General features: G+C 41.3%; 1 protein-coding gene across 1 annotated transcript in view; it reads right to left on the bottom strand.

Annotated features, from left to right (window-relative positions):
* Positions 1-26665, bottom strand: part of LRP1B (LDL receptor related protein 1B) — a 1639960-nt gene that overhangs the window by 264077 nt on the left and 1349218 nt on the right. The window contains 3 exon segments of the mRNA XM_030210865.1: positions 901-1007; positions 7819-7948; positions 15444-15550. Of these exon segments, the coding sequence (XP_030066725.1) occupies positions 901-1007; positions 7819-7948; positions 15444-15550 (344 nt within the window).

Genomic DNA, 26665 nt, shown 5'->3' with positions numbered 1-26665 from the left:
GTCTGGGCTTCAGCATTAAATGTCTGGGTTTGTGGAGCTGGCTAAAGTATAGCCAGTTAAGTGCAGTATTCAGCACTTAACTAGTTATATGGAAATGCAAAAAGAAAGGATTGACTTTTATGCAGTCCTATTATGTGGTCACCTTGGCCAGTAAAGTATTGAATATCGATCCAATTGCTGACTCTGCCCCCAGAATGCCCCCAAAATAGTCAGTTGTGAGATAGGCACTAACCGGTTAAGTGACAATTAAATTGCTTTGAATATTAACCCTATAGAATTCTCTTGATTTCCCACACATTTGTTAGCAGGCAGTTGCTAGGTTTCACCTTGGGGGAGGAGGCAAAGTTAGACAGCTACATCCTAGTTAGCCAACTAATCTTTCCAACCACTTCCCAGGCTAGCTAGCCTATCACCCCTCAGACTTCCCAGCTAGCTAGCATAACTAACTTTCATCTTCATCTTTTGAGCGGCTGTCAGAATTGGAGCATCCTAGTGAGTGTAAACCATATGGTGCAAATCTCATGCTCGCAAGTTTTGAGATAATGCTGCTTCTTGTATCATGCAACTGAAATTCACTGAATGCTACCAGGTACAGAGGAGAAGATTGAGTGCCAGCATCATAAGGAAAAACACCAAGGTCCAAAAATCCAGGTTCCATGGAAATACTTGGCCTGGCACTCAGGATTTGTTGAACCCTGATTTGAAAGGTATACTATTCTATTCAAAAGGCATATGTTAAGACAATTTTATGTGGGTTCAATCTTCTCTTGTAAAAATAACTGTCATTTTTTCAAAGGAATTACACAATAATAGCTTGATTCCATATTTTCATTTTTCAATCCTGATTGAGGATACAATTTAAAGGTCATTTAAGAATTGCATTTGTAATACATCAGTTACCTCATCAGAGCCATCGCTACAGTCATAATTTCCATTACACTTCAGAGATGCTGAGATACATCCTCCAATGGCACACACATACTCGCTTGAAGAACAGGTTGGAGATGCTGATTCAAAACATAAGCTTTAGCATAACGTATAAGATCGTGCTATACATTCCTCCAATATGTACATTTACACAACTAAATATTTCATTTAAAATTATATATGTACATTATTCAATAAGGTAAGACAGACTACTGATTTAGTAAACATGTATCCTACCACTCACTCACATGAAAATGGCCTATCAATCAAAATAGCAAACCAAAATTGTTTTCTTAGTGACCTGTGTTTAGATCAGCTTTATTGTGTTTAGATGATTACAACAGAATTCAGACCAACTGCCAAAGGTAAGAAATGTTTTCTTTACTTTTATTAGAAGAGATAAATTATACTAATAAAGCATATTCATGTACAAAATTCTGATGCTTTGGTTTGCAGTCAAACCTTATGAATGCTGAATTGGTAAATCAGTACTTTGGATGGGCAAAGTCATACGTAGTAATTGATCTGGAAATTGAAATGCAAGCTAACAGTTTATTCTCCGAGGACAAGCAGGCTGCTTGTTCTCACATGTGGGAAGACGTCCGCATCGGCCCAGGAATCAGCATTTTGCAAGCAAAATAAAAACAAAGTTTTGCCAGAGTCTTCTGGCACGCGCACCGCACATGAGCACACGACTTACCACCCGTCGTGTCAGCGTGCCTCCTCATTTTTCTTTTCTCCTCGTTGAGGTGCGGTAGGATTTTTTTCTGCGCTCCTCTCAGTCCCAGGGAAGAGTCTTCGTGAGTAATCACTATTTTCTCCTATTTTTTTCTTTATTTATCTTTTTTTTTTTTTTTTAAAAGAGCTCCCGTAGTGTATTTTTAGTTTTGTTCCTTTTAAAAAGATTCCTTTTTTTTTTTCGACGCGGCCGGGTTATTCCCTCATTTTTTGTGCCCCTTTTCTTTAACAGGCACAATTGAGTCTTTTGATTTCACCGAAGCCATTTTCCCTTCCATGTCTTCAAAGACACCCAGCGGCTTCAAACGTTGTACTCGGTGCAACCGGACCATCTCACTGGATACCACCCATGCCTGGTGTATCCAGTGCCTTGGTCCCGACTATAGCCCAGCCGCTTGTAGTCTGTGTCTTCATATGAAGAAACAGACCCAAGCGTCTCGAGAAGCCCAACAAGAGAAGCTTTTTGGAGCTCAGTCCGGTCCTTCGACGTCAACATCGAAAGGATCATCGACATCGGGAAGAGAGGTAATGGCTGCTGAGAGACCAACTCACGCTGGGAGCTTCGCCGCAGTCGGACCAGGCATCGGCCTCTCAACATCACCATAGAGGACATCGTTCCTTGGCGTCGAGGCAGGTTCAGTGTCGAAGCACCTTAACACAGGCTTTATCCGATACTGAGCAGGAGCACTCGTGGGAGTCAGAAGAATATCCCAGGTACTTTTCTTCTGATGAGTCCTTTGGGATTCCCTCTGATCCTTTCCCTCAGCCAGAAAGGAGACTATCTCCACCAGAGAGTCTGTCCTTTTCCTCTTTTGTCCAGAAAATGGCTACGGCTATTCCCTTCCCTGTGGAGATTGAGGATGAGCCCAGGGTTGAGATGCTCGAGGTCCTGGATTATTCTTCTCTACCTAAAGAGACTGTGACAGCTCCTCTGCATAAGGTACTGAAGGAAGTCCTTATACGAAACTGGTCGGCCCCTCTGTCTGGCCCTATGATCCCAAAGAAAGCTGAATCCCAGTATTGGATACACAGTGAACCTGGATTGATGAGGTCCCAGTTACCCCACAATTCCATAGTGGTGAACTCCGCCCTCAAGAGTGCCAGGAGTACTAGACACTATGCTTTGGCGCCCCCAGGCAGAGAAGCTAGAACTCTTGATTCTTTTGGGAGGAAGACATATCAGGCCGCTATGCTCGCCACCAAAATTCAGTCTTACTAGCTCTTCACGATCGTATACTTGCAGGACTCGATACAGCAACTGTCGAGCTTGGTTGATACACTCCCTACAGAGCTGGCCAAGCATTTTCACTAGGTGGTCAGGCAGCAGAAGGAGTGTTGAAAGTTCCTGGCCAGGGGTACGTTTGACACTTTTGATGTAACATCCAGGATTGCTGCTCAGGATATAGTGATGTGACCTCTGATGGCTGCGTGTCTCTGACCTGGATCATTCTGTCCAGCAGAGAATGGCGGATATTCCTTGCCAGGGGGACAACCTTCTTGTTGAAAAAGTAGAGGATCTTGTTGATCAGATCAAGAAGCATAATGATGCTATGGATTCTCTTTCCCACCGGGTGCCTTCTGCTACTGCCGCCTCATCTAGGAGGTATTTTGGGGGGAAGCAGAGTACTCCCTATTCCTATCCTAGGCGTAGGTACAGTCCTGCTTCTCGGCAGCCTGCCCAGGCTCAGCCCCAGCATCTAAGGCCCATACTGCTCCCCAGCAAAAGCAAGGGACAAGTTTTTGACTGGCTCCAGTTAAACATAGCCTGAATAAAAGTGTCCATACCAGACGACTTACCGATTGGAGGGAGGTTGATATTTCTTCACCAAATGTGGCCTCTTATAACCTCTGAATGGTGGGTTCTTCAAATAGTCCGGTTAGGATACACCCTCAATCTGAAATCAAAACCTCCAAATTGCCCACTGGTAGCTCATTCTTACAGCTCCAAGCACAAGCAGGTACTTGCAGAGGAACTCTCTGCCCTTCTAAAGGCCAGTGCGGTCAAACCCGTTCCACCAGGGGAAGAAGGGCTGGGATTCTATTGCAGGTACTTCCTTGTGCAAAAGAAAACAGGGGGGATGTGTCCCATCCTAGACCTAAGGGCCCTGAACAAATTTGTAGTCTGAGAAAAGTTCAGGATGGTTTTCCTGGGCACCCTTCTTCCCATGATTCAAGAAAACGATTGGCTACGCTCTCTGGACTTAAAGGATGCTTATACACACATCTCGATACTCTTAGCTCACAGGAAGTCTCTTCAATTTCACCTGGGAACTCAGCACTTTCAGTACTTTGTACTGCCCTTTGGTCTGGCGTCTGTGCCCAGAGTGTTCACAAAATGCCTAGCGGTAGTCGCAGCGTCGCTACGCAGACTGGGAGTGCATGTGTACCCTTATCTTGACGATTGGTTGATGAAGAACACCTTGCAGGCAGGCGCTCTACAGTCCATGCGAATGACTATTCAGGTGTTAGAACTACTGGGGTTCGTAATCAATTACTCCAAGACCCATCTCACCCCAGTTCAAAAGTTGGAATTCATTGGGGCTTTGTTGAACACAAAGACAGCTCGAGCTTATCTTCCCGAGACAAGGGCAGACAACCTCCTGTCCCTGGTGTCCATAGGTCGAGCATCTCAACAGATCATGGCTCAGCAGATGTTGAGAATTCTGGGGCACATGGCCTCCACAGTTCATGTGATTCCCATGGCACGCCTACACATGAGATCAGCTCAATGGACCCTAGCTTCCCAGTGGTATCAAGCTGCGGGGAGTCTAGAGGATGTAATCACTTGTCCACCGACTTCCGGAATTTTCTGAAGTGGTGGATGATTCAGTCCAATTTGACCTTGGGACATCCATTCCAAATTTCTCAGCCACGAAATGTGCTGATGACGGATGCATCTCTCCTGGGGTGGGGAGCTCATGTAGATGGGCTTCACACTCAAGGAGCCTGGTCCTTTCAGGAAAAAGATCTTCAGATCAATCTTCTGGAATTGCAAGTGATCTGGAATGCTCTAAAGGCTTTCAGAGACCAGCTGTCCCACCAAATCATATTGATTCAGACAGGCAATCAGATTGCCATGTATTACACCAACAAGCAGGGGGGCACCGGATCTCGCCTCTGTGTCAGGAAGCTGTCCAGATGTGGCTTTGTACACGCCATCACGGCATGTTTCTCCAAGCCACTTAAATGGCAGGCATAAACAACAGTCTGGCCGACAGGCTAAGCAGCATAATGCAACCTCACAAGTGTTCACTGGACATGAATGTCACCCACAAGACCTTCCGAGCTCGGGGCACCCCCTCGGTGGATCGTTTTGCTACTCAGGTCAATCACAAAGTCTCTCAGTTCTGTTCCAGGCTTCAGGCCCATGACAGACTAGCATCAGATGCCTTTCTCCTGCATTGGGAAACAGGCATCCTGTATGCCTATCCTCCCATACCTCTGGTAGGGAAGACTTTGCTAAAACTCAAGCAAGACTATGGAACCATGATTCTGATTGCTCCCTTCTGGCCGCGTCAGATTTGGTTCCCTCTTCTTCTGGAGTTGTCCTCCGAGGAACTGTGGAGATTGAAGTGTTTTCCAACACTCATCACCCAGTACGAGGGGTCGCTTCTGCATCCCAACCTCCAGTCTCTGGCTCTCACGGCCTGGATGTTGAGAGCTTAGAATTTGCCTCCTTGGGTCTTTCAGAGGGTGTCTCTCAAGTCTTGCTTGCTTCCAGGAAAGATTCCACAAAGAGGTGTTACTCTTTCAAATGGAGGAAGTTTGCCATCTGGTGTGACAGCAAGGCCCTAGATCCTTTTTCTTGTCCTACACAGACCCTGCTTGAATACCTTCTACACTTGTCAGAGTCTGGTCTCAAGACCAACTCCATAAGGGTGTAGAGGGTAAACCTATCTCTGGACAGCACGCGCGCCAGAAGACTCTGGCAAAACTTTGTTTTGATTTTGCTTGCAAAATGCTGATTCCTGGGCCGACGTGGATATCGACCCACATGTGAGAACAATCAGCCTGCTGTCCTCGGAGAATATCCACTACACGTAAGTATCTTCGCTTTTTGCTAACTAAGGGGTCCTTTTACTAAGCAGCAGTAGGGCTAATGCACAGGTAGCGAATGTCAAACTGGCACTACCCCAGGGGTAGTGCATGCGCCCTGCAGTAGTTTCAAAGTTGGTGCGCGCTGTTTCCTGTGGTAGAAAATATTTTTCTATTTTCTACCATGGGGGGCATTCCCGGTGGTAATCAGCAGCGCGGCTACATCAGCAGATGCTGCCTGATTACCACATGAGTAGCGCGTGAGCCTTTACCGCTAGGTCAATGGGTGGCAGTAAATAGCCACACACTACTTTTAATTTTAGCACAAAATCATTTACTGCCCCCATTAAAAAAAGCCCTGTTTCACATCCATGGTAAAAAAAAATGGCCTAGCGTGCACCAATTTTACACGTCCACACTACCGCAGGCCAGTCATTACCACTGCTTAGTAAAAGGACCCCTAAATAAAATATGCAGTAGGAGACACTGATGTGGGTTGGTATAAAGTTAATTTGTGCAAAATAAAATATGTACATGCACTAGGTATATAAGTTGATGAAATTATCTTTGAAGAATCCATTTTTGTAAAGAGGATTTAGAAACTGATCTGTATATACTATCTTTATATTAGAAATGTAATATACATTGTTCAAAAAATGTAAATAAAATGGACATAAAGCCTTAGGCAAGGGAGGCATCTCTGAGGTATACTTCTTCAATCAGAAAGCAATGAAAATTGATATGATGAAAATCACCTGAATGAACCAAATACTGAAGTGCACATGCCTTTTTCAAATACAAAAAAAGAAAAACAAATGATAAATGCACTCTATGATTTTTATATATAGATGTATAGATAGCTATAAACACCAGTTTTAATATATAATAGTACTCATTTTAGAAACACCATTTGTGTTTTACAAGTGCATAAAACAACACTTAGACATTCATACTGATTGTACCAAACAGGGCTGTGCATGACTAAAACTGAAGAATGTGTAAATGGCAAGGGGGAATAGCCTGGACAGAACTAGAGTGGGCCTACAAATGAATGTTTATTTCCTATTTCAGAAATAGAAGAACATCTATGTTTTAACAGACTGATGTGATATCCGGGACATCTAGGTTTTCAGAAAAGTGCTCCAATTACATAGAGACTGAGAAAAAATGTAGGCAGATAAAGACCATATGACCTATGCAGTCTGCCCATCCATGCCATCTACTCTCCCTATCACTTCCTTAGAGATCCTATATACTTGTCCCAAGCTCTCTTGAATTCAGATACTGTTTTCATCTCCACCACTTCCACTCTCCACCACTTCCACTCTTTCCATGATGAAGTATTTCCTCAGGTTACATCACCTTTTACCTTCATCTTACACCCCCTCATTCCAGAGCTTCTTTTCAATTGAAAGAGACTCACCTCTGGTGCATTTATACCACATAGGTATCTAAATGTCTCTATCATATCTCCCCTCTCCCGCTTTTCTTCCAAAGTATACATATTGAGATCTTTAAGTCTGTCCCCATACGTTGCATTCCACTGGAGGGAGTAGGGGAGGTTGCCCTCATATTGCCCCAATGATTGATGCCCCCCACCACAAAAGAGAAATTGGCAAGGCATACTAGGCTCAGTGACAGGTTTGAGAAAAATAGACATTTATGTTTCAAAAATGTTTATGTAGCTATTCTGCAACATGAACTTTTACATGCCCATTTTGATCTGTTGATATTCTAGTTGTTTATTTTTCCAAAATATACATTCTTGCAGCATGTAAACAGCACATAAATACCAATTTTTACATATTTTACATGTATACTACCTTCATATCATAAATGTAATACATAGCATATGAAAATATAAATAAAATAGACATGAAGACTAAGACTTAGGCAACGGAGGCATATCTGAGATGTCATAACCTGAATGTCTCAATTCTGATTTGTGTGACCTTTCTAAAATGCTGCTCTATACCAATTACATATATTTCTGACTAAAGCACTCTAAGCAAATCATGTTGAATTTTACAATTTCTTTTCTGTAGGTTGGCATATTGCTTTTTGGCTGTAAATGATTACATATGTTTTATTAAAGTAATTCACTTTTTTTTTTTTTACCTGGCGCACAACTTTTCTCATCGTCCCCAAATTTGCAATCTGCATGCCCATCACATTTCCATTTTACAGATATGCACTGTCCATTGGAGCACTGGAACTGATCTTTTGAGCAGCCAGTTTCACAGTTTCTCTGTTGAAACCAAAACAACAACAGCAACAGAAATCTATAGCTAGCATGCATATATGTGTAGTTGGTGAAATGGTGACTACAGAGTAAAATGCTTTATATGGGGAAACATGGATACCACAGCATAAATGCATTTGGCACCCTGATTAACAAACATACCGAACAGATATTCTTAGATCATAATTTGGCAGATACTGAAGTACAGACAGGCTATATTAGGTGGAATCATTCAACCCCTTTAAAACATTCTTCTACCTATTATTCAACACAAATTTCTTTACATGTAAAGCTGTCAAGCATGAAATAGGAAAATTATACCTAAATGAATTACAGAACTTAGTTCAGAAAGGCAACCATTTAATACTGAAACATGCTCAAACCAGCAAGAGACAAACAAAATACAATAAAAAAAATGTGCTCAGAAAAAAATGTGAAGTGGAAAGGGTGGAATCAAGATGGCATCCTGAGTGTCCTCTCAAATGCAAGCTCATTTTTTGCCTGTTTACCTCAGTAATATTTTCCTGCTTATTTCTCTCACTACAATGGTAAAAAAGAAAGGGAAAGTGCTTTTTTTTTTTCCTTCAGGGCCCAGTATCTCTGCAGGTTCTCTGGGACCTCAACAGGCCATTTGGGCATTGACTAATGATGTCATTGTTGCCCACAGCAATGAGGGAGCTGGACACCTTGCAATTTGCAGCACGGTGCCAACACAATCGGCACAGGAGGAAGAGATGTCACTGGAATTAATGCACCAGACTTGTGAGAGGACTGAATTGGGAGCAGTGGAAGATACTACTCTGGCAGTAAAAAGCAGTGGAGGTAAAAGTGTCGGAGCAGCAAGCAAGCCTGTCTTGATCTCTTCTGAAGTGTCTATTGCACCATTCTCCCAAACTGGTGAGACCTTTAGAGATAACCCTGGATGGATTGTGGACTATGTTGGTGAGATTGGATGATAAAATTATTGGGGTGTCCTTTTACTAAGCCACAGTAAAAAGTGGCCAGCTGTAGTGTAGGTGTGTGATTTGGGCACATGCCGGGCCAGTTTTTACCATATCTACAAAAAATGGCTTCTTTTTTTTAACGGACAGGAAAAGGGCCTGCGGGTAAAAATGAAACCAGCATGCACCCAAAACCAGCCTGAGCCCTTAATGCCACCCATTGATCTAGTGGTAAAGGCTTATGCGCTACACGCACGGTGATCAGTCGGTGCATGCCAAGTGCCAGTTACTGCCGAAACCGGCGCATGTAGGAGGAAATAAATAAATAATTCATGCACACATTATGGGTGCGCACCAAATCTGAAATTATCGCCAGGAGGGCACACTGGCCTGGTGGTAGTCTCATTTGGGTGCACACTGCACGCGCATAGAGCCAACTTTGGCTTAATAAAAGGGCCCCTCAGTTGGTTACAGATATTGTAGCATTAACATCAGAAGTAAAATCTCTTAGCCAGGCTCAAAATAAGCAGATATTGGCTCAGAAGGTAGAAGGTGCGGCCTCTAATTTAAAGGCACTTACTAGTATGTTAGTCAAGGGTCAAATCCTGCTACTACATAAGATAGAGACTCTAGAGAATTATTTGAGACATTTAAATTTCTGTTTCTAAAATTTTCCAGCTATGCCTGTAGTGAGTGCAAAATAACAGTTTTGTCTGTACCAGCAGAGGTTATCCCTCCTTTGAATAAGATATATTTATTCTTGAGGGAAGGAGAAGATGATCTGTGGAAAGAACAGCATGAAGGACAATTGTTTTATGGACATTTAGGTGTCTCAGGATTGTTGGAATTTGATGTTAGTGATCTGAAACAGTCATTAAAATTGTCCATAGTATCAGAAGATTGGAGTGTGGCCAATGTAATGATGATTTTTAAAAAGGGTTCCAAGGGTGATCTGGAAAATTACAGACCGGTAAGCCTGACTATACTGCTGGCCAATATAGTGGAAACTATTATAAAGAATAAAATTATGGAAATATTGACAAATATGGTTTAATGGGACAGAGTCAGCATGGATTCAGCCAAAGGAAGTCTTGCCTCACCAATTTGCTTCATTTCTTTGAAGGAGTGAATAAACAAGTTGATATAGGTGAGTTGATTGACTTAGAGGGACATAATTGAAAGGGGCGCCCAAGTTTTCCTGAGAATGTCCTCTCAAGACGTCCCAGCGAAGGGGTGGGGAAACCCATATTATCGAAACAAGATGGGTGGCCATCTTTCATTTCAATAATACGGTTGGGGATGCCAAAATCGCAAAATTTAGGTCGACCTTAGAGATGGTCGTCCTTAGAGATGGTCGTCCCCGATTTTCGGCGATAACGGAAACCGAGGACGCCCATCTCAGAAACGACCAAATGCAAGCCGTTTGGTCATGGGAGGAGCCATCATACATAGTGCACTGGTCCCCCTGACATGCCAAGACACCAACCAGGCACCCTAGGGAGCAATGCAGTGGACTTCAGAAATTGCTCCCAGGTGCATAGCTCCCTTACCTTGTGAGCTGAGCCCCGCCCAAAACCCTCCCAAAACCTACTCCCCACAACTGTACCCCACTACCATAGCCCTAAGGGGTGAAGGGGTCACCTACATGTGGGTAAAGTGGGTTTGTGGTGGTTTTTGAAGGGCTCACATTTATCACCAGAAATGTAACAGGTAGGGGGGGCCTGGGTCTGCCTGCCTGAAGTGCACTGCACCCACTAAAACTGCTCCAGGGACCTGCATACTGCTGTCATGGAGCTGGGTATGATATTTGAGGCTGGCATAGAGGCTGGAAAATATTTTTAAAATTTATTTTGAGGGTGGGAGGGACTTAGTGACCACTGGGGGAGTAAGGGGAGGTCATCCCCGATTCGCTATGGTGGTTATCTGGTCATTTAGGGCACATTTTTGTCGAGGATGCCCATGTGGTAGGCACGCCCCAGTCCCACCTCCGACACCCCCCCCCATGAACTTTGGTCATCCCCGCGACGGAAAGCAGTTGAGGATGCCCAAAATCGGATTTCGATTATGCCGATTTGGACGACCCTGTGAGAAGGACGCCCATCTTGTGATTTGTGTCGAAAGATAGGCGCCCTTCTCATTTGAAAATAAGCCTGTTAGTATATCTAGATTTTCAGAAAGCATTTTACAGAGTTCCTCATGAGAGACTGTTGAGAAAATTAAATTATCATGTGATAGGAGGCAATGTTCTGTTGTGGATTAGGAATTGGTTATAGGACAGAAAATGGAGGGTAGAGTTAAATGGCACTTTTCTCAATGGAGGAGGAGGATGAATAGTGGAGTGCCACAGGGATCTGTACTGGAACTGGTACTATTTAACATATCTGTAAATGACCTGGAAATCAGAATGACAAGTGAGATAATTAAATTTGCAGATGACACAAAACTATTCAAAGTTGTTAAAACACATGTGGACTGTGAAAAATTGCAAGAAGACCTTAGGGATTAAGAAGACTGGGCATCTAAATGGCAGATGAAATTTAATTTGGACAAATGAAAAGTGTTGCACATTGGGAAGAATAATCCAAATCATAGTTACGATGCTAGGGTCCACCTTGGGAGTCAGCAGCCAAGAAAAACATCTATGTGTCACTGTAAACAATACACTGAAATCTTCTGTCCAGTGTACCAAACATTGTGTTTGCAACTTTAGGTATGCACACAATTTGATTGAATAATGAGCTAATTGGCACCAATAATTGGCTTTTTAGCAAGCAATTATTGGCATTAACTAAATTTAATTGGAATTTATGCACATAAATTTAGGCATGGGATCCATGCCTACATTTTATGTCCAACTAAAAAAAAAAGGAGTATGGAAATGGGAGGGTCATGAGTGGAACAGGGGTGTTCCTAGCATTTAAGTGTGTTATAGAATAAGTGGGATACACACCCAATTTAGATGTGTATATTTGCACCACATTTCAGCTGGTACAAATGGCCACGCCTAAAGTTAGGCATGCGTCCCAAGCATAAGTGCTATGCTATAAACTGTGCCTAACTTTAAGCACAGATTACAGAATAGTGCTTTTTCAGCACCAATTTTTTCGGCACCTTATATAGAATTCACCCCTAAGTACACATTAATGAATGTTTAAAAATATTTTTTGTAATGGGACATGCCATAGATGTGGAAGGTGGATCTATGTCGGTGACAACAGGTCTCCATTATGTATTCATTGAACAAAGCTAAAAGCTAAGTATCAATGTTAAACTCTTTGTGAATGATTCTTATAACGCAAATTGAAATTGTGAAAAATTGCTTTCATACTAAAATTAGGAATGATAGTGAAAAGCTATATATATATATATATATACAGTGGGGGAAATAAGTATTTGATCCCTTGCTGATTTTGTAAGTTTGCCCACTGACAAAGACATGAGCAGCCCATAATTGAAGGGTAGGTTATTAGTAACAGTGAGAGATAGCACATCACAAATTAAATCCGGAAAATCACATTGTGGAAAGTATATGAATTTATTTGCATTCTGCAGAGGGAAATAAGTATTTAATCCCTCTGGCAAACAAGACCTAATACTTGGTGGCAAAACCCTTGTTGGCAAGCACAGCGGTCAGACGTCTTCTGTAGTTGATGATGAGGTTTGCACACATGTCAGGAGGAATTTTGGTCCACTCCTCTTTGCAGATCATCTCTAAATCATTAAGAGTTCTGGGCTGTCGCTTGGCAACTCGCAGCTTCAGCTCCCTCCATAAGTTTTCAATGGGATTAAGGTCTGGTGACTGGCTAGGCCACTCCATGACCCTAATGTGCTTCTTCCTGAGCCACTCCTTTGTTGCCTTGGCTGTATGTTTTGGGTCATTGTCGTGCTGGAAGACCCAGCCACGACCCATTTTTAAGGCCCTGGCGGAGGGAAGGAGGTTGTCACTCAGAATTGTACGGTACATGGCCCCATCCATTCTCCCATTGATGCGGTGAAGTAGTCCTGTGCCCTTAGCAGAGAAACACCCCCAAAACATAACATTTCCACCTCCATGCTTGACAGTGGGGACGGTGTTCTTTGGGTCATAGGCAGCATTTCTCTTCCTCCAAACACGGCGAGTTGAGTTCATGCCAAAGAGCTCAATTTTTGTCTCATCTGACCACAGCACCTTCTCCCAATCACTCTCGGCATCATCCAGGTGTTCACTGGCAAACTTCAGACGGGCCGTCACATGTGCCTTCCGGAGCAGGGGGACCTTGCGGGCACTGCAGGATTGCAATCCGTTATGTCGTAATGTGTTACCAATGGTTTTCGTGGTGACAGTGGTCCCAGCTGCCTTGAGATCATTGACAAGTTCCCCCCTTGTAGTTGTAGGCTGATTTCTAACCTTCCTCATGATCAAGGATACCCCACGAGGTGAGACTTTGCGTGGAGCCCCAGATCTTTGTCGATTGACAGTCATTTTGTACTTCTTCCATTTTCTTACTATGGCACCAACAGTTGTCTCCTTCTCGCCCAGCGTCTTACTGATGGTTTTGTAGCCCATTCCAGCCTTGTGCAGGTGTATGATCTTGTCCCTGACATCCTTAGACAGCTCCTTGCTCTTGGCCATTTTGTAGAGGTTAGAGTCTGACTGATTCACTGAGTCTGTGGACAGGTGTCTTTCATACAGGTGACCATTGCCGACAGCTGTCTGTCATGCAGGTAACGAGTTGATTTGGAGCATCTACCTGGTCTGTAGGGGCCAGATCTCTTACTGGTTGGTGGGGGATCAAATACTTATTTCCCTCTGCAGAATGCAAATAAATTCATATACTTTCCACAATGTGATTTTCCGGATTTAATTTGTGATGTGCTATCTCTCACTGTTACCAATAACCTACCCTTCAATTATGGGCTGCTCATGTCTTTGTCAGTGGGCAAACTTACAAAATCAGCAAGGGATCAAATACTTATTTCCCCCACTGTATATATATATATATATATATATATATATATATATATATAAAGAGAAAAATTTGTAAAAAGATTGGATTGATGAGGATTGCGTTATCGCCCCTAAAAAGTATGCTTGGCTCATTGAAATGTTTAGCCAAAATGGAGGTGGATACGCTAGTCTGATGGATCCTATTATGACTTTCTGATTCTGCTGATCTATAGAATATAAGATAGAGGTGTGAAGAAGCTGAGCATATTGAGAATTATAGATGTGGAATGGGCATGTCTGCATTAACCAGCTGGGGTATTCTGATTAACACACGCTAACTGGTTAATGCCTCCTAAATAGAAGGTAATAAGTGTTCCCGTGTTAATTGTTTTTGGAGGTCTCACATACTAATGGAAAAGTTAGCATGGGACCTACAAAAAGAAAAAAACATTCTATTTTATGGCAGCATTAAAAAGGGCTTAGGGAGTCTTTTACTAAACCGTGGTAGCGTTTTTAGCTCATGGTAGAAATCAGCTGGTAGTAAATGTCAAGTTGCCCATTATATTCCTATGGGCATCTCAGCATTTAACATCATCTGATTTCTACTGAGAGTTATCAATAGAAATCAAACGAAATAAAACATGGAAAAGAAAATAAGATGATACCTTTTTTATTGGTTTATTGATTTCTATTGATAACCTTAAGAGTGGACTAACATGGCTACCACACTCCTCTACTGTGAGATAAAAACACTACTGTGGCTTAGCAAAAGACCCCCCTTACTACTCAAGAAAGTCCCATGTTAAAATGCACTAAGCCCATTTTCTAACGCATTTTAGTAAAAGGGCTTAAAGAATTATGGCCCTGTTTACTAAGCAGTGTTATAGGCACATTAATGTTTTTAACTCACATTAACCATGTACGTGCCTACAATATCCCTATAGGCGCCTACACGGTTAGCCTACGTGCTAAGTGTAGGCGTGTTAAAAACACTTATGCACCTTAGTAAACAGGGACCTTAGCAGTGTTTGAGTAGACTTGCACAGACAGTAGCAGGACAATTAATTACATATAGAAATCCCTAAATGGTAAGGGAATTTTCTTTTTCTCAGTGATGAGGATCTTAATTCATAAACTTGCAAAAAGATTCATGATCAATTCTTTGTACAAAAAAAAAAAAAATAACAACAACAAAAACACCACCACTTTGCTATTATGAAAATATATTGTAAGGTCTTCTGCTTTAATGGTCACAAATGTGCCCTTATGCTGACTTATTTCATCTCAGTAATGAGGCATGGGCTTTAAACTGAAGGAAATGACCATATAGTAATAGAGATCATAAGTACCCATGATGAGGTGAAGTATTTCATTCATTGCAGGCAAGTGAAAGCTGATATGAGTATTATTTTCCATTCTGCTAAATGCAATGACTACTTTTTATACTGAACTCTGATTCCCCTTTAATGAGTTTTTGTTCCTTTCCACTAAAAAATTTATTTACTGCAATTGTAGACTGCACACTGGTAATGATGCCTATAATCATGCTTGAACAATATATTCACTCTAAAAATATGATTTTGTAAGACTTTTCTACTTTTTCTTCTCTTTTATGCTATGTGAAGAATCATACCTCATCAGATCCATCAGCACAGTCATAATCTCCATCACACCAATATCTGGCAGAAATGCAGTTCCCATTTGCACAGAGGAAATCTTTTAAAGAACAGGTCTGAGGTTCTGAGAAAAAAAATGTTGTAGAATGTTTATTATTTTCACTGATGAGGATATACTTTCATTTACTCTTCAATATGACTCATATCCCCTCATTCTATAATCTTGTGCGCAAACTTGCAAGTGCAGGTTATATAATAGTGCCAGTTATGCAAGTAAATTAATAAATTAGGAACTAATTGGCACTATAAATAAATAATAACCAATAATCAGCTATAATAGGAGTTAATCTGTGCTAATTAGTACTAATTTGTAGTTATGCTTGTAAGAGTATGTCGTTGTAATTGTATAACCTTAGTATGTACCTTTAGCAGATAACTGCTAGGGGGTGTGAATGTGGGAGGGTCATGGGCCTGCCCAGCACTTATGCCACTAACTGACAGCATTAGGGGGAGGAGGACAAACAGGGCAGCTACCCTTGGCCCCACAGCTCCAGGAGGCCCAGCGGTCCAAGCAACTCTTCCTCTTCTCCCTACCATAATCCGTCTCCTCACTTTCTGATCTTCTTTAAAAATGTATTTCCCTTCTCAGAGGGGCCCTGACTTGGCAACCATTCTCACAAGCTGCCTATGGCTGCCCCAAAGATTTCCCTCTCTGCTGCAATCTGCCCCCCTCTGATGCAATTTCCTGTTTCCGCCTGGGCGGATTGCTACAGAGAGGGAAAGCTTTGGGATAGCCGGAGGCAGCTTGTGAGGATGGTTGTCTCACCAGGATCCCTCTGATAAGGGAAATGAAAATTTTAAAGAAGACCGCAAGGTGAAAGGAAGGGAGGGAGATGGACTCTGGGTGGGAGAAGTGGAAGAGATGCCTAGACTGTGTAGTAGCAATGCAGGTGGGGAGATCAGGGGGAGGAGGGATCAGAGGCCCCCTCTTTAATTTTTGACCTGGGCCCTGCCACTATGTATTAGTGGTCATATCGAACGTTGAGCACATAAATGCAAACTTACGCTAGTATTCTTTAGTGAAAATTACATACATAATTGCTGCTATAGAATTCACGCTTAGAATACATACTTTAGGTACCTAATTTTAGGTGACTTGTGCAGAATTACCACCTCCAATAGGGACTGAGAGTCAATATAGTTGAATGTTGATTTTCATATCACTAATAGTGTGTGACTGAGATTGTTTGATTCATTTGTGGGCTGTTCAGAATTACCTCCATAATATATGAAGATATCATATCTATTTAAAATACTAATATTCCTTCTCCTTAAGAAAATAATTTGATTCATACTTTATCATGAATAATAATTTTAACATATACACAATTCAACCTCCATAAAAGTTATAAATGCATTCTAAGGTAAGATGATGACAAGAAAGTTACGAATGTAATGAGATTTATTTAGGAGTTGTATTTTAATATATGTAAGTCAAATGTTATTGCAATTTAGTTATTACAATTTCTATATCATACTATTTTAACCTAATGAGGATAGGGGGTGTGGGTCTATTCTGGGAGCTTGTCTTTGAGAGGAGATAAAGGAATTGGGATTGGGTGAAGGGAGAGAAGATCAGACAGTGTAAGGGTGCCTGCTTTACCTAATGCAGGTCCTGGCCAATATTCAGCTGGGGACTACATAAGTGTCCTATGTAGGTCCTGGCTGAATAATGGCTGGGACCTACATATGCTCTAGCAGCCAGCACATGCCAGTATTACCACAGATATTCAATGTTGGTATCCAGACATGGCAAAGCATTGAATATGTAGGTCTAATTTTGTCCTCAGTACGGGGATGCTAGTCCAGGGAGGGCTGAGGTTTATTTTGTGAAGTTTCATGACTGTGCCACAAGACCCAACTTCAAGAGATCAATCCGAGACAGGGGGTGAGATGCTCCAGGAAAACTTTATTAGGGACCCTACACGGTCCGTGTTTCGGCTTTTAAAAAAGCCTTCATCAGGGGTCGATCAGTAGTTGCACAAAATATACTGACAGACAATGGAGCTCATAAAATCTTGTCTCTGAGTAAAATGAAATAGCACCATAGCCTCGTACCAACGGGTTCAGTTTGAAATGGTACGAGGCTATGGTGCTATTTCATTTTACTCAGAGACAAGATTTTATGAGCTCCATTGTCTGTCAGTATATTTTGTGCAACTACTGATCGACCCCTGATGAAGGCTTTTTTAAAAGCTGAAACACGGACCGTGTAGGGTCCCTAATAAAGTTTTCCTGGAGCATCTCACCCCCCTGTCTCGGATTGATCTCTTGAAGTTGTGTTTTTCCACTGTTTTCTTCTTTTTTGTTGTACTTTTTGTGGAAACTTTGAACCCCTTTTGTGCCTGTGCCACAAGACCACCACTCTATTTCAGTCCATGACCCACCCAGATACATATCTTACCTGTGTTAAGCAGCAACTACGAGCTTTTTACTATACTGGCTGATTTTAGGTGCAGTAGGAGCTTAAAACCCTCACAAGATGCCTAGCACAGCTTAGTAGATAAGCTCTTAAACTATTTATTCATGTTACCTTATAAACTTTCAGTTGATCAATTATTACTCTTCATTGTAGGGATAATTCTGTAATGAAAGTACCAAGATTTAAGGGGTCTTATACTAAGGTGCATTAGGGCTCATTTTCAAAAGACAAAAACATAAAAAAAAAGTGGCATAAATCTGCATTTGGACATTTTTCTCACAAAAACGTGCAAATTGGTATTTTCAAAACCAATGTTTAGATGTTTTTCTCTGAGTTCCATCAGAAGAGCATTCAAATCAAAAGGGGGCATGTCAGGGACACGTTAAGGGTAAGATCTAGGCGTTCCTAACAGTTGGATGTTTTTCAGCCATAATGGAACATAACAAAACCATTCTATAACAAATAAGGCACAAAAAGGTGCCCTAAATGACAAGATAACCACTGGAGTAAATCAGGGATCACCTCTCCTTATTATCCCAGTGGTCACTAATCCCCTTCCACCCCCCCCCCCAAAAAAAAATGTGATTAAAAACGTTATTACCAGCCTCTGTATCAGCCTCAGGTGTTATACTCAGGTCCATTAGAACAGCATGCAGGTCCCTGGAGTAGTCTAGTGGTGGGTGCAGTGTACTGCAGACAGGTGGACCCAGGTCCATACCACCCCCTACCTATTATACTTGTGGAGGAAACTGTGAGCCCTCCAAAACGCACCAGAAACCCACTGTACCCACATATAGGTGCCCCTTTCACCCATAAGGGCTATGGTAGTGGTGTACAGTTGGGGGTAGTGGGTTTTCAATGGGATTTTGAGGGCTCAGCAGACAAGATAAGGGAGCAGTGGTGAGATGTGTTCCTGGGAGCACTTTATGAAGTCCACTGCAGTGCCCCCTAGGGTGCCCTATTGCTTTCCTGGGATGTCTGGGGGATCACTCTACTAAAACTGCTGACTCCGCCTACATCCCAATGGCTTGATTTTGTGCATTTTGCACTTGGACATTTTTTTTTAATGGACCAAAAAAACAAAAAAATCACAAAACCTTGTTCAAAACAGTATTAAACAATAGATGTTTTTCTTTTTTTGAAAATGACATTTTTATTCAGATTTTGGACATTTTTTGTAAAACGTCCAAAGTTGGACTAAGAAATCATATCAAAAATGCCCTTCCATGTGTTTTTAGCTTGTGCTAAAAAATCAGCTGTCACTAAGTGCTGAGCTGCCCATAGGAATATAACGGGCGTCTCAGTGTTTAGCACCAGATGATTTCAATATTCTGACTACACACCATTCTATCAAATGGTCCCTAAATGTACTATAATCTACATTTGTTCTTTTGCCATTTAGGTGCAATTATTTGCACCAGCTCTATGGCACATGCTTGACATGTTACACTGGTATTCTATTTTTTAAAAAAGCACATATGCCTTCTTCTTTATAGAATATACTCAAGTAGGAGTATTATATGCATGTGGATGTGTGAATCAAGTGGGAGCAGGAGGCCTTCATAAAAGTGCAACCCAACAAAGGGGGAAGTGAACCAAAACTCCTTTATTAAACAATCACTGAAGCCTGCTATCCCACAAGTACAGTAAATAAAGAATGTATTCTACTTCAGAGGCAACTTTACACAGGCTTGTGGCTGACAGCCTTAAACCCACAGTACATACACATATAATATACACACCTACTCACTGGGTTTTACCACACAGGTCTGCCTTTCGACAGACCTCAAAAATAGGATCCTTATGAAGTTTAAAGCCAAGCTTAGCCTACTTTATATCAGGTTCGGGTAGCTTACATTCATGCTGTGGAGATTTTTTAAAAAGATTTTTGTTACATTTGTACCCCTTTGCCACTCACGGAAGGCTCAATGTGGCTTACATTGGGCAATGGAGGGTTTAAGTGACTTGTGCAGAGTCACAAGGAGCTGCCTGAGCTTGAAGTGGGAATTGAACTCAGTTCCTCAGGACCAAAGTCCACCACCCTAACCACTAGGCCACTTCAGATCCATACTCCAGGGCAGCTTTTTTCCTTCCAGGGTCTTCCTGTTTTGTCCTGCTAGAGAGCTTTTTCGTCTGGCTCACTGTGAAGCCCCACCCTACTGACCAAGCAGCCTAACCTCTCTATGATATCTTGGCTTTGCAGTTCAGCCTCTGACCCAGCAGGTTTAGCGCCGCCTGCCATGAAGGGGCTAAACTGCAACTTCAGTGAGGGCATGTTTTCAGGGATACCTGCCCCTATGTCACTCCCTCACAATGCACCTAAGTGTAGGCATCCCTTTATAGAATTGGCCTCCATGTGACTAATTTGTATCATAGGTTACTCTTAAATTAAAATAATCCCTGGGATTCTATATATCGCGTCAAGCATTCTGTGCCAAAATCCAAGTGTATTGTATAACAACGTGCATAACTTTAATTGGCTTAATAAGCCAATCAGCATTTTTAACAGCACTTAAGCAATAATAAACACTAATTGTCAATAATTAGAATTTATGTGCATAACTTGCTAAGCATCTTCTGTAATGCACAGCGCCTAAATTCTAATGTGTGGAGTCAAAAGGGGTGTGGTTATGGGAGGGAAAATGAGAGTTTCATGGGCATTTAAAAATTTAAGCCCATTGTTATAGAATATGGCCTTCTGTTCCTAGATCTGTGCCGTTATTTATGCTATGTTTCCCTTGGTGTAAATGGATGCATGTAATTCTAGGCACTGGGATATCAACTAAGCATATTTTACATACCACAACTAAATCTAGGCACCACTTATTGAATACTCTTAGGTGGAAATGTATTCCGTGCAGATTTTTCAGGTGCCATAAATATTAAATCTAGCCATATATTTCTATTTTGAACTCCTATAGTTCTGTTTTCTGGAGGACAAACAAAGTCAGTCAACACAGAAGATTCTAGTAGATGCAGAAAAAGAACATTCTGAATCTAAAACATATTGGATTTGAATGATAGCGGTTTGGGATTTTTGCATCCAAATGCATTGCAGAAAGAAATCAGTAGCTTAGAAAAGCTGAGAGGGTATGGAAGAAGTCAAAAACTGAGTGAAGATCATGATGCTTTATAAAAGTTCAGGAGTATGTAAGCAGGCTTGTGAGAGTGTTTGGAACCAATATTTTCAGACTTGTTAAACAGGTCTAAAGAATTGTTTCCACTGTATGTTTTTTTTATTCATAAGTTAAAAGCTACTAAGATGGTATTTTCTGAATTCTGATTCTTCAGATTAAAAAAAAAAATGATCATGTTTTTATTCCTTTTAAGAACATCCTATTACATGACATACAGTATCTGCTGTTAGTGTGGGTAAAACGTGGAATGCTTTTGTGGGGGATCATGAAATTAGTATTTTAAAGTTGTTGAATCCAATATGTTCCTCACAAGATCATTGTTCTTCTTTGATGTTATTGGCCTCATTTCTTCTTAGTAGCAATTTTTGTAGGTTAAGGGATCAATATTCTCTAATCTTCCAGTCATTTAAGTCAGTTTATTATAAAGGAATCTCTCATAAGCATTCAGGTTTGGAGCAATCTTCTTTTTTATCTTTCCATAAACAGTAACAAACTTTCTTGTTTCAAATGTTTTTGAACACGTGTTAATTTTCTTTTTATTTATACTGCATTTCCTACTTTTCATTATTATTATTTTTTTAACCACATTGGGCTCAATTATGGAGAAAAAGTGGTCTGTAAATGCGGAGATTAGATTAGATTAAATTAAATTGGATTGGATTATGCATTTATCTTTGACATTAACAGGCTCATTTTCGAAAGAGAAGGACATTCATCTTTTGACATAAATCGGAACATGGACATCCATCTCCCAGAGACATCCAAATCGGTATAATCGAAACCCGATTTGGACATCTCCAACTGCAGTCCTTCGTGAGGACGTCCAAATTTCAAGGGGGCATGTTGGAGGTGTAACGAAGGCGGGACTTGGGCGTGCCTAACACTTGGACGTCTTTGACCCATAATCGAAAAAAGCAAGGACATCCATGACGAACACTTGGATATCTTCACCCGGATGTGGTTTTTTTTACGAATAAGGCACAAAAAGGTGCCCAAAATGACCAGATGAACACCAGAGGGAATCGTGGATGACCTCCCGTTACTCCCCCAGTGGTCACTAACCCCCTCCCACCCTCAAAAACATCATTAAAATTATTGCATGCCAGCCTTTATGCCAGCCTCAGATGTCATACTCAGGCCCATGACAGCGCAAGCAGGTCCCTGGAGTAGTTTCGTACTAGGTGCAGACCACTTCAGATAGGCGGACCCAGGCCCATATCCCCCTTACCTATTACATTTGTGGAGGAAACAGCGAGCTCTCCAAAACCCACCACAAATCCACTGTACCCACATATAGGTGCCCCCTTCACACATAAGGGCTACGGTATTGGTGTACAGTTGGAGGTAGTGGGTTTGGGGGGCTCAGCACACAAGGTAAGGGAGCTATGTACCTGGGAGCATTTTATGAAGTCCACTACAGTGCCTCCTAGGGTGCCCGATTACTGTCCTGACATGTCAAGGGGACCAGTGTACTACAAATGCTGGCTCCTCCCATGTCCAAATGGCTTGCATTTGGACGTTTTAAACTTGGACATCTTTGGTTTTGAAAATTGCTGAAAATCAAAGACGTCCAAATCCAAGAACGTCCTTGGTATTTTTGAAATGAAAGATGGACGTCCATCTGTTTTCAAAAATTACCTTTTCCTCGCATCTGAATTTGGACGTTTTACAAAGACGTCCAAATTCCGACTTAGATGTTTCTTTCGAAAATGCCCCTCCAAGGAAACTACACTTTGCTCATTTAGGTTTATCCAACCAATGCTGGCATTGTAACTCTCATTTGGGAGATTTAATGCATATGCTCTTTTATTGATCCTGTATTCAGCCTTTTTGGTCTGTAGTTTGGTATAATATTAGATCTATTCTTCATATCTCTGCTCCTCTAACGGCTAATATCATCATATTTCATTCTATGGCAGTTTATGAAAATTTGGACAAATGGCATAACAAATTACTAGTGCAGTGTTATGTTCTGTTCCTATCCATTTCCTCAATTTTTTGGTATAGTTGAAAACAAATTACTTGACATCTTATTAGATGTAGCTGTTCAGATGATTCGTCACAACTGGAAATCTTCTCTACTAAACATCACACTTTGGTGGTCTACTATCCAGTGGAGGAGTGGCCTAGTGGTTAGGGTGGTGGACTTTGGTCCTGAGAAACTGAGTTTGATTCCCGGTACAGGCAGCTCCTTGTGACTCTGGGCAAGTCACTTAACCCTTCATTACCCCATGTAAGTCACATTGAGCCTGCCATGAGTGGGATAGCACGGGGTACAAATGTAATAAAATAATACACAAGTTTGAATGTAAGGCTGCTGAGTTTACTAACAGGCATAGTTCTATGTGAAAAATAAATGCCCTCCTTTGTCAAATCTTGATTTATTTATATTTTATTGAGCCCTTTTAGATATATAATTCTATATTGTACATAATTTGTTTATACTTCTTGGCATTGTGGGTGTATTTCCTTCTCTGTTTATATGACATTACCTTTTTCAATTTTATTTTAGACTTCAATATTATTGTGGATATATTTTCTCAATACTCCCTGGACTGTATTTTTGTATTTTAGTATTATTCCCATAAAATTTTGGTGGCTGTTGTTCTGTACTGTTTTTTTTATATTTTTATATTAAATATTAAAAATTTTATGGCAACACTCATGTTCTTATGAAAGATTGCTTACTAAGTTACTCTGGTCAAATAAGCCATCTAGGATATCCCTCAGCAAACTAAAGAGACCTAGGGAATCTGGAGGGGTGGGTTTTCCAGACTTTGCCACCTATACTACAGCTGCTCTGTTAAGATCTGCTGGCTGGTGGTTTCAGGAGCATGTTACTGAAAATGTTCTGGTGTGACTACTTATTGAATGTATAACAGTGAAACCCTTTTTTTATCCATATGTGTGGGCACCACAAATCTTCCCACTGTTCAAAAAAGGCCTGTCCTGCAAGTTTTGCTCCTACAGGCCCTTACTGTCAGGGGAGAGAAGCAGCAGAGAAGGAGAGGAGCCCCTGTGCATGTGTACAAGCCTCAAATGCAGTTCATGGGCATGACAGAGAGGCAGTGCATACACAGGTTCAGGTTTGAAAAGAAGACTGTAGTGTACCTTAGCAATCAGCTAGAGGAGGGAATAGAAGTCATTGCAAGGAGGAGACAAGCCCTGCCAGTGCACCTGAAGTTCACCACAATCCTAGCATTTTTTGTCACCAGATCCTTTCAGACACCCCTCAGGGCAACAATAGGTCAGGCAACCATTTACCTCACATGTACAGCTCAAATTCTACAGGTCTTTCTCAGGAGAGACACTCAGTGCATTAACTTCCCTGAAAATGAGCAGCAGCAATACCAAACCACAACAGAGGCCACCTCCTGGCAATTAAGCCATTTACTGGATCCACATGTAATAGTACATAAGTACATAAGTAGTGCCATACTGGGAAAGACCAAAGGTCCATCTAGCCCAGCATCCTGTCACCGACAGTGGCCAATCCAGGTCAAGGGCACCTGGATCCACATGTAATAGTACATAAGTAGTGCCATACTGGGAAAGACCAAAGGTCCATCTAGCCCAGCATCCTGTCACCGACAGTGGCCAATCCAGGTCAAGGGCACCTGGCACGCTCCCCAAACGTAAAAACATTCCAGACAAGTTATACCTAAAAATGCGGAATTTTTCCAAGTCCATTTAATAGCGGTCTATGGACTTGTCCTTTAGGAATCTATCTAACCCCTTTTTAAACTCCGTCAAGCTAACCGCCCATACCACGTTCTCCGGCAACGAATTCCAGAGTCTAATTACACGTTGGGTGAAGAAAAATTTTCTCTGATTCATTTTAAATTTACCACACTGTAGCTTCAACTCATGCCCTCTAGTCCTAGTATTTTTGGATAGCGTGAACAGTCGCTTCACATCCACCCGATCCATTCCACTCATTATTTTATACACTTCTATCATATCTCCCCATTCCTTTAATGTGCAGATGGTCTGTAATGCCTCCAACATCATAACTGATGTGCATGCCTACTAACCTCTGAGATGGTGTCTTGCCCAGAAAAGAGGTGAGGTATATATTGCTGTATGAGTATATACTGCCATAAATGTTTGTGTGCATAAGGCCTGCATTAACCTAACTGAAGCCTATGAACTAAACTCTGCATTATAATCATCCTGTCATGGATTCATGCATTGCATAATGGACTTTGCCGAGGGCACCATGTTGTGCTAGAGGCACTAAATTAGCCTTTGTTCATTGTACTTTATGTGACCATGAGGCCTAGGACCTTATACAAAATATTGTTTGAGGCCTATGTCTTTGATTAGCAACATTTTATGTTGATAAAGGTGAACTGGTTGATGTACTGTATCTAGATTTTCAGAAAGCTTTTGAGAAAGTCCCTCATGAGAGACTCCTGAGAAAATTACAGAGTTATTGGATAGAACGCAATGTTCTGTTGTGGATTAGGAATTGGTTATTGGACAGAAAATTGAGGGTAGGGTTAAATGGCCATTTTTCACAATGGAGGAGGGTGGACAGTGGAGCGCTGCAGGGATCTGTACTGGGACTGGTCAGAATGACAAGTGAGGTGATTAAATTTGCAGATGAGACAAAACTATTCAAAGTTCTTAAAACACATGTGCATTGGGAAGAATAATCTAAATCATTGTTACTTGTTGCTAGAGTCCACCATGGGAGTCAGCACCCATGAGAAAGATATAGGTGTCATCATAGACAATACACTGAAATCTTCTGCCCAGTGTCTGTCTATGCCGTTGGCATATATGCTAGTATTCTAAGCATTTGCAAGTGTATTTGGCATGTACATGTTAGCACCTATCTTACAGAATTACCCTGTATATGGGGTCTACAGCGTCCCTTGCATTAATTTTGGCAATTCAAATGTGGCAACCGAAAACCTTACTGGACTCTCAGTGTAGGACCCCGCTGTTATTGCACACTAAATAGGACACTTAAGATTTTTCTTTTTCTAAATACTATTGAATGGAAAAACAAAAAAGGGAAAAGGAAACAGGGACATTCAGAATTTTTCAGTTGGTATTTTTTTAAATCTGTATCATTGTCAATTGCCAATTGACCCACTGTGCTTTGTTTAACTACATTAATAAAAAATAGTTTAAAACATCATCTGTTTGGGATAAATACAGGTTTCCCTGACACAATAATACTTTATAGATTTTCATGCAGTCACAGAAATGAACTATGTGTTATGTATTTTGGCAGCCTAATGAACCACTTACTTTGAAATGGTATAATAAATAATCATTTGTGCAAGCAAGATCTGCAAAAACAAACATGCTTCAAAAGAGGTTTTGTAGGTAGACTAAACTAGATCAGCCAGTTATCCAGAAACTCCTGACAACTTCATCAAGTGAGAAATAAGCTAGCAAAAAGAACCTTAAGGTTTAATTATTCGATGGAAATAAGACAAAATATACAGTGCAGAAAATGAAAGAAAAAAAGCTACAGATGATTTTTTTTCACTCCACAATTTTAAAACGTTGTATCATCTATCCCTGAGTTGTAAGCTAAATTTAGAACCTTGGACTCATTAATTCTGACTCAAAAGACAATATTAATCCATACAGGTAAGACACT

Source organism: Microcaecilia unicolor, chromosome 7, assembly GCF_901765095.1.
Source record: "Microcaecilia unicolor chromosome 7, aMicUni1.1, whole genome shotgun sequence".
NCBI lineage: Eukaryota > Metazoa > Chordata > Amphibia > Gymnophiona > Siphonopidae > Microcaecilia > Microcaecilia unicolor.
The sequence above is the reverse complement of the archived record's forward strand: the minus strand, read 5'-3'. Positions and strand labels throughout refer to the sequence as shown.